Here is a 9265-nt window from a genome sequence, read left to right on the forward strand (position 1 = left end):
GCACTTTTTTTATACACTGGTACGTCCCTTAGAGCCACCCTACAGAGCATAGATTTTTGCTCGTGCTCCTTGTCCCCGAACCCGAACATTCCTTGGTACGTGCGCCATTATTCTTCATTAGTTTGGACTTAGTGTTCGGAATGTGGCTGAAAACTCTGGCCTCCATTCTGCTGCCCTCTTCTGTGCCAAACCGAGTGCAGAGCCCTGCTGTCCATTGGTGCTTCCAAAGCAACAAAGGCAGGTTCTTCATGCAATGGCTTGTTGCCTTTTTTGGGGGGAGGGGGGAAATTCAGATGCTAATTTACATTCACTGGTTCTCAAGAGTTTACCTTTCTTTGTGTCTGTTTTCTGAATTGATTCACTGAGCTTGTCCAAGGACTCTTGCAATGACTTGGAGACTCTTTGAGGCAGTTTTACCATTGGTTCATCTGAACTGTTAGAATAATATTTAACAGAGAAACATCAGGCAAGATATCCAGATCTACTAGTTTAACAAGTGAATTTTCGCTATTCAGTGTGTTGAATTTCAGTAGTGACGAATGGGGTAACCAATCTGGAATTCATACAAGTATCCCCACATCAGGGGTAGAACGAATAGATACAATGTCAAGTTCAAATCTATTGTGATGACATCACATACAGAACTGAGATTTTTCTCCTGTGGGTGAGACAGAATTTCTACTTATCTATAGTGTAAACTGCACTCAAGAAAAAGATAAGTATACAAAACAGAGAAATATAAACAAACTAACGGTGCAAATAAATAAATAAATATTTAGTACTTACAAAAAACAATGTGCAATATAAGAGTCCTTAAATGAGTCCGATTGAATTTGTTGTTTAAGAGTCTGATGGTGGAGAGGTAGCAATGATTCTTTTACCCTGCCTTCCAAGATTAATTAAAACCTTGGTTAACTATTATTTCATTCCAGCTCATTATGTCAGGAGCTGTGAGACAGAGAATAATCCCCCTGCTCTCCTATTATGCACCATGACTCAAAAAGTGCTCCAAATTTGGCTGCTGCAGGGATTTAACGTAGAGGAAAACACTGGTGCTCTATCAGACACCGAGTTTAGAACTAATACCAATAGCTACCTGATAAAATTCCACTCTATTTCAACATTATTTTAATTATTAACAGAACATGGTTCCTCTTTGCATCAATGGGAAATTTGGCCCTCTGAATAGGTACATTGAATAAGATTAATAATCCTACAGAAATATTCATGCAATTGGAAAAATCAGTAGCCAAGATCATTAATGCAGTATTCCCAAATGGGGTTCAACAATTCAGTACTAAGTAGGCAGAGTCCATGTCATTCATCGGATTGTTTTATTCGTGGCTGTTAGTTTCAATAAGAGTCAAGAAAATATTAGTTGGGTGTGTCTGCTTAAAGATAACATTAGAGTGTATGTTGGTACCTTGGTCTTTCTTTCATCATCAGTTCTGCTGACTTGGGACCCTTCATGATGCTCTCTGTGCCAGTCCCTGGCTTCAGATCTTCTTTTCCATCCTTGGTACATGTTACTGTTGTTTTCAAGGGCTCTGGTGACTTCACATTGGAGTGGTGGCCTCTGGTACATCCCTGAGATGCAGCATGGATGTTTCAATAAATAAAGCAAATCACCACTTTAAAATACTCTAAGTAATCAAATTTAAACATGAACGTTAAAAAGCAGGTGTCGATGGAGAACAGTAATTACTAAAAATAAAATTCTGTGAAAGCAATTATAATGGGGAGGAAAGAAATAACATATGAACAAATATTTTGTGGTAATTTTCACTATACAGCACACAATAAATACAGCTGGAATGAACAGGGCACAAAGATTTAATAACAGTGAGGAACTTAAAAGTAATTAATATCACAAAAGATCAAGTACTGAAGGAGTCAATAGAGGGTCCCAATCCAAAACGTTGACTGACCATTTCTACCCATGGATTCTGCTTGACCCAGAGTTTCTTCAGCAGTTTATTGTTTGCTCAGATAAGTGCAATAAATCAAGTTGTGAGGACACTCGTGGTATTCATTTTTTAAGACTGCACTGCACAAAATGTGATTGTTGATTCTCACTTAGAGCTGGAAACATAGTTGAACCAGGAGGCACTCTCAATAATTTCAGGGAGCATGGGGAGGCCACAAAATGCTTCATGCATTGGTAGCTTATGAAGTAGAACCTGGATCTTAAATGCCACTGGAATAAATGGGAAGAGAGGCAGATTTTAATTTCGTTCATCCATCAATAAGAGACTGAAAGGTTGAATTATTGGCAGGGTGGTGAAGGAACTATTATTAGTTGGGCAAGGTAATTCAGCAAAGGGTTCTTATTCTTACTTCTCTCACTCATGCTGAAAAACAAACACATATTGATGTGAAATATTATCTATGGAAAATGCAACTGTCTCATACAGACATTGGAGAACGACACCTACACATGAAATTTGTGAATGTGATGGCAAATGAAAATGATTCTATCAGCACACCTGCTCTCTTGTTTTTGGGATTTGGAGTCATACAGCATGGAATAGAGCCTCTTCAGTCCACCATGTCCTCACCACCTTTAAATCTTCAACCCCTTACCTTAAACCTCTGCTGCCCCTCTGAGAAAAGCAGAGGTTTCTCATCATCTTTGCTCAGTCAGTCCTCCCTCTGCCTTCTACACTTTCAGCAAAATTAAACCAACCTTTCCAGTCTCTCCATAGTGTTGGAATATTCCACCCCAGGTGAACATTTTCTGCCATCTCCGGTGCCTAGTTTTAGTTTGGCAGAAATTGCCCTCTGCAAGAGAACATCTAAACCTAAACAAAAGAGTGGATGAGTAGAAAATGTACGGCGCCATTATAAAGGCTTGCAGTCCTATAATTTGTCCTTCGTATCAATTAGGTCGAGCACAAAGCCACAGGCAATTCAGGGGGCAAAGAGATGCAAAGCTGAGAGGCCTCAGTTGTGCATTAAAACTTTAATAATTGCCTGACCAACAAATACAACTGAGTACATGCTCCATTGGAGAGAGTTCACACACTCAATGAGGAATGAAAACTGGCTCCACTATTTATTTGAAAATGTTGTTAATATTTCTATCAGTCTTCAACTGAGATTATACTTTTATGAGAAAAATGAGGCCTACCTACCGGTATTGCCAGAAATTCTGAAAAATCAGTCGTCTTCTTTTTGCAGCACGACCACCCCTGTTAAACAAGAATCCATGAGAATCGTCCCGGATTTCCTTAACCACCTACCCGATCTGATGAGCATTAGGGCTGCATTAATTTAAATAAACTGTACTACCAGGCACATACGTGAAGGTTTGGACCACTAGACCCAGTCAGAGGTTCATCCTGAATACATTATTGTTGTTCCATTTTCATGGAGTATTCTCCAGTTTTAGTATTAGGATTACTAGGTAGCAAAGTTTAGAAAAACCTGTTAATTTCTGGTTTCTAAAGCAGCACGGTTAGCACCACGCAGTTACAGCACCAATGATCAGCTCCATGGTTCAAATTCTGTGCTGTCTTTAAGGAGTTAGTACGTTCTCCCAGTTTCCGTGTGGGTTTTCTCTGGGGGCTCTGGTTTCCTCCCACCATTCAAAACACACCAGGGGTTGTAGGTTAATTAGGTATAATTGAGTGGCACAGGCTCGTGGACAGAAATGGCCTGTCACGGCGCTGAATGTCTTAATTTAAAACTTTAAAGAAATGCAGGCCAGTAGGAGGTAAAACTCAAGCATTTTACCCAGGATAATCACCCTGCTAAATTCAAATCAGGTCGAAAGTGATTGAAGAGTTTCATGTTGTCAAATCATTTACACATTGCATAGGACCCAGTGGAACTGAATAAAAGTCTGGGGATTTAGCTTCCCGATAGGTCCATGGTACAGAATCATGCAGTCCTTCCAATTTCCTAACAAGAGCATGACACCCAACCAGCAGATATGGAGGGTAAAAGCCAAGCAGACTGTCCTGACAATAACACTCCATTGAGCTGAGCAAATGTATTCAGAGCAGAAATAAGCGACTGGGCTGATTTTACCTCAGCTGTCTGGTTTCTTTCTCACTTTACTTACTAATATTTTCAAGCTGCATTAGAGCATGTCTTTTCATTACCATACACATTGTCTATAGTTGTGAGAAATCTGTCTGGCCTGTTTCTTTTAACCATATCAAGCCTAATGAAGACTGCAAGAGGTGGGTGATCTTGGATGTGGAGTGATGGAGTATGGCTCCGCTGGCTTTCGACTGCAAACCTACAACTACAAAAGTTACATGGAAGTCAGGGATCACTGTCCTGCTTGTTTAGCTAAACAGGAGCAACAGTGGAACCAGATTCCACCCATTTCAAGCTTGCAGCATCTCCTAAAAGAGTGTACTTCCTATCGCTGAACCTACCTTCAGTGCATCGTGGAATATGGGGACCCCCGGGTGGTAACGGCAAGCATCTGTTGAAGAAAAAGTCAAATATTTCAAAAAGAGCCAGTTGCAATGGTGAAAAGGGCAGACTACTACTAAAATAACAGGGCAAGGTCTCACAGGAGCATTTGTACTAAAGGCACCATTGATCCAAGAGAGGGGGAGGAAATAAATGATTTTTATCCGAGGCCAATACAAAAGTGAGGCACATTGAACAGTTCAACCATAACTTAAACTTTGAAACCTAAAACACTTGAAATTTCCTTTTCTTCTCACAATCTACATGTACTTTCTCCAAACTCTAACTTGTCAGAATCCTGCAAGAGAGGGCCTTCAAACAGATTTCTTAATGTAAATACTACTCAAGCAGACTGGAAGAGTACATTATTCTGGGTTCTCTCCCACTGCAGCATTAATCTGCTTCTAGGATGCTGACTAGTGAAACCTTCCATGTATCCTGAAGGCTGGTATTCAGATTTGCAGTTCTTTTTTTTCTCAAAAACTTTATTTATTCGGTCAAAGAACAAATATATGATATATGCAGCAATAGATTTGCAGTTCTGAGGAGCTTTAAACTTCCGACGTCCCCAAAAAGTTGACAGCAATGAACTCGAGTCACCGGTGCCGCTGGAGGAAATGCGATAGGCAATTTGCGCGCAGTCAACGGACCCCATGCCTTGTGCGTTCATAGTGACCTCCGTCAAGGTAGAACTGATTGCCAGGATATAAATACTCTAGTGCAAACCTCCGGGGTATATTTACCATCAGCTGCCCGAGGCACTGAAATAAATATTTCTACAGTCCGAACGTCGGTACAAGAGTTACCGCCGTGTGCAGGAACTTGCCAGCGGCGGGAGCCGGCGGGGCCGGAGCGGGAGCCGGCGGGGCCGGAGCGGGAGCCGGCGGGGCCGGAGCGGGAGCCGGCGGGGCCGGAGCGGGAGCCGGCGGGGCCGGAGCGGGAGCCGGCGGGGCCGGAGCGGGAGCCGGCGGGGCCGGAGCGGGAGCCGGCGGGGCCGGAGCGGGAGCCGGCGGGGCCGGAGCGGGAGCCGGCGGGGCCGGAGCGGGAGCCGGCGGGGCCGGAGCGGGAGCCGGCGGGGCCGGAGCGGGAGCCGGCGGGGCCGGAGCGGGAGCCGGCGGGGCCGGAGCGGGAGGCGGGGGGGGGGGGCGGAGCGGGAGGCGGGGGGGGGGGGGGGGGGCGGAGCGGGAGGCGGGGGGGCCGGAGAAAGGAACGTGGCCGCGAATCCGGCGACGACTGAAACGTCCCAAGCTTTGGGAATGGCCCACAGATACGAGGGCGGCTCCGGGCACGAATTCCAGTGGGGAGCTGCTTGGACTCACCGCGGGTGTTCCCGTGCGGTTCAAAGCGGAGCCCGCAACCCCGGTTGGAGCAGAGCTCTGACATCCGATCCCTTACTGTGCGCCTTTTTCCGGAATTTCGAGTCAGATCCGGTTCCGTGCAAGTGGCTGCGGGTCTGCAAATGTCCGAAAAGCGAAAGAAGAATGGCGGCGGGGGGGCTGGCAGCGCCCGGGAGGGGTCGGGTTGCGCATTGCCCAAAGATGGGCAGGCTCCCAGAAGAAAGCAGCTGCTTTCTCCTGTCGCTGGAGCTTGAAGCATTGGGAGCCACCATGGCCTCTGCTCCTTTCCAGAATTCAAATTCATGTTTATTGTCAGAGTACATACATGACATCAGGTACAACCCTGAGATTCCCTGTCCTACTGGCCAGGAAGGATGAATGGCCGCTCCTTGGCCGTGGCCAGGCAGGATGAATGGCCGCTCCTTGGCCGTGGCCAGGCAGGATGAATGGCCGCTCCTTGGCCGTGGCCAGGCAGGATGAATGGCCGCTCCTTGGCCGTGGCCAGGCAGGATGAATGGCCGCTCCTTGGCCGTGGCCAGGCAGGATGAATGGCCGCTCCTTGGCCGTGGCCAGGCAGGACGAATGGCCGCTCCTTGGCCGTGGCCAGGCAGGACGAATGGCCGCTCCTTGGCCGTGGCCAGGCAGGACGAATGGCCGCTCCTTGGCCGTGGCCAGGCAGGACGAATGGCCGCTCCTTGGCCGTGGCCAGGCAGGACGAATGGCCGCTCCTTGGCCGTGGCCAGGCAGGACGAATGGCCGCTCCTTGGCCGTGGCCAGGCAGGACGAATGGCCGCTCCTTGGCCGTGGCCAGGCAGGACGAATGGCCGCTCCTTGGCCGTGGCCAGGCAGGACGAATGGCCGCTCCTTGGCCGTGGCCAGGCAGGACGAATGGCCGCTCCTTGGCCGTGGCCAGGCAGGACGAATGGCCGCTCCTTGGCCGTGGCCAGGCAGGACGAATGGCCGCTCCTTGGCCGTGGCCAGGCAGGACGAATGGCCGCTCCTTGGCCGTGGCCAGGCAGGACGAATGGCCGCTCCTTGGCCGTGGCCAGGCAGGACGAATGGCCGCTCCTTGGCCGTGGCCAGGCAGGATGAATGGCCGCTCCTTGGCCGTGGCCAGGCAGGACGAATGGCCGCTCCTTGGCCGTGGCCAGGCAGGATGAATGGCCGCTCCTTGGCCGTGGCCAGGCAGGATGAATGGCCGCTCCTTGGCCGTGGCCAGGCAGGATGAATGGCCGCTCCTTGGCCGTGGCCAGGCAGGATGAATGGCCGCTCCTTGGCCGTGGCCAGGCAGGATGAATGGCCGCTCCTTGGCCGTGGCCAGGCAGGATGAATGGCCGCTCCTTGGCCGTGGCCAGGCAGGATGAATGGCCGCTCCTTGGCCGTGGCCAGGCAGGATGAATGGCCGCTCCTTGGCCGTGGCCAGGCAGGACGAATGGCCGCTCCTTGGCCGTGGCCAGGCAGGACGAATGGCCGCTCCTTGGCCGTGGCCAGGCAGGACGAATGGCCGCTCCTTGGCCGTGGCCAGGCAGGACGAATGGCCGCTCCTTGGCCGTGGCCAGGCAGGACGAATGGCCGCTCCTTGGCCGTGGCCAGGCAGGACGAATGGCCGCTCCTTGGCCGTGGCCAGGCAGGACGAATGGCCGCTCCTTGGCCGTGGCCAGGCAGGACGAATGGCCGCTCCTTGGCCGTGGCCAGGCAGGACGAATGGCCGCTCCTTGGCCGTGGCCAGGCAGGATGAATGGCCGCTCCTTGGCCGTGGCCAGGCAGGATGAATGGCCGCTCCTTGGCCGTGGCCAGGCAGGATGAATGGCCGCTCCTTGGCCGTGGCCAGGCAGGATGAATGGCCGCTCCTTGGCCGTGGCCAGGCAGGATGAATGGCCGCTCCTTGGCCGTGGCCAGGCAGGATGAATGGCCGCTCCTTGGCCGTGGCCAGGCAGGATGAATGGCCGCTCCTTGGCCGTGGCCAGGCAGGATGAATGGCCGCTCCTTGGCCGTGGCCAGGCAGGATGAATGGCCGCTCCTTGGCCGTGGCCAGGCAGGATGAATGGCCGCTCCTTGGCCGTGGCCAGGCAGGATGAATGGCCGCTCCTTGGCCGTGGCCAGGCAGGATGAATGGCCGCTCCTTGGCCGTGGCCAGGCAGGATGAATGGCCGCTCCTTGTCAGTGCAACAAAAACCTTACAAGCAAACAAGGTAAAGGCTCCACGGTTGTCTTTAACCGTAAAAAGGGAAAAAAAACCAAGGACCTGAAAAGGGCAGGTGCGGCGTCTGCGCCAAGCCCCATTTCTGTCGTCGCACTGCTGGCCTCTCTGGGATAATTTGGCGTTATCCCTATTTAAAAAGGGGGACAATCATCAATCAGAATACCAATGCAAGTTGCCATTATATGTGATTTTTCTCCAGGGGAGTGCAACTGCATTGTGCGGGTGTTAACAGGGAGTCGGACTTCCCTAAAACCTTTTATTTTCGTTTTAGTGTTTTCTTTTGAATGGCGTGGTCTCTATTATTTCTTGTCATTACAGGATTTGATAAGGGTCATGTGCCCCATGATAATTGGGAATAGAGAAGTCTTTGGAATGCATTCGCTGAGGCAAATACAGACTTTGGTTATTAAAATGTCTCTTCATCAAGTTACTAGTTGCAACAAATGAACTCCCACAGCTGGGGATGCTTTAACATTTGAGAAACTCTGCCACAAGAAAATAAAAGTACTAAATATTAATTTTGTTAACTTTATAAGCATTAGTTCAACCTCTCCTAGCTAGATCACCTAGTATTTATTCCACCTGGAGGTAACTGCCCTGGAGAAAAGTACCATATATTCATGTAATAGTCACGTTTTAGGAACTTATTTTTTGGCGTCAAATTTGGGGAGGGTCAAACTTTTACACACACTACGTTTGAGTACCTGTGTTGTTCAAGGCGTCAAGAGTCAGGTGGCTGGGATTGGGTGGCTAAGTCCATGTTTGGAGCATGGGCAGCTCCAATGGGCGATTGGGCCACAACTAAACAAAAGGGTTAACCATTACACAAGGATATACAGTACCCTTCAAGCTTTTCTATAATCTCCAACAGGGAAATGCTCCAGGTCTGTGTAATCATTTCATCTTTGCATTTCTATGGGTGGTAAAAGTTGCCACTGAAATTTTAATTAGCGAAACGAGGCTGGTTAGACTCCCACTCCAGTTAGGTTTCAGATAAAAGAAACATTTAGTATTTTCACAGGAATGAGCAATAACACGAGGTCGGGTGGTTAACATGAGTGGGCAGTTGACACAATTGCTCATCTCTAATCAGTCTATATTCTTGCAAAAATAATAGAACAGAAAAATTAGCTTAAAGTGTGCATCTTTTTCCTCCCCAACATAATCACCCATTACAATAACCCCAGAGATTGTTTTAAATCTTAATTGTGTGACATGATCAGACACGGAAAGGAGTTTCAGATGACAACTGCCTATTATGTGCTAAAATTATTTTTATGAATTGCCATGTGCAAAA

At 48.9% G+C, this 9265-nt stretch overlaps 1 protein-coding gene across 1 annotated transcript in view; it reads right to left on the reverse strand.

The window, feature by feature from the left end:
• The window catches only part of LOC138740416 (cysteine and histidine-rich domain-containing protein 1-like), a 14613-nt gene extending 8529 nt beyond the window's left edge, over positions 1–6084 (reverse strand). Inside the window, exons 1-5 of the mRNA XM_069893008.1 lie at positions 5748–6084; positions 4389–4438; positions 3135–3191; positions 1424–1587; positions 330–433 (exon numbers count right to left, since the gene is read on the reverse strand). Coding sequence (XP_069749109.1) covers positions 330–433; positions 1424–1587; positions 3135–3191; positions 4389–4438; positions 5748–6069 — 697 coding nt within the window. The 5' untranslated portion in view covers positions 6070–6084. The remainder of the gene's footprint in view (positions 1–329; positions 434–1423; positions 1588–3134; positions 3192–4388; positions 4439–5747) is intronic.
• Between the last annotated feature and the right edge of the window lie 3181 nt (positions 6085–9265).

This window comes from Narcine bancroftii, chromosome 8, assembly GCF_036971445.1.
Source record: "Narcine bancroftii isolate sNarBan1 chromosome 8, sNarBan1.hap1, whole genome shotgun sequence".
In the NCBI taxonomy this organism is placed as follows: Eukaryota; Metazoa; Chordata; class Chondrichthyes; order Torpediniformes; family Narcinidae; genus Narcine; species Narcine bancroftii.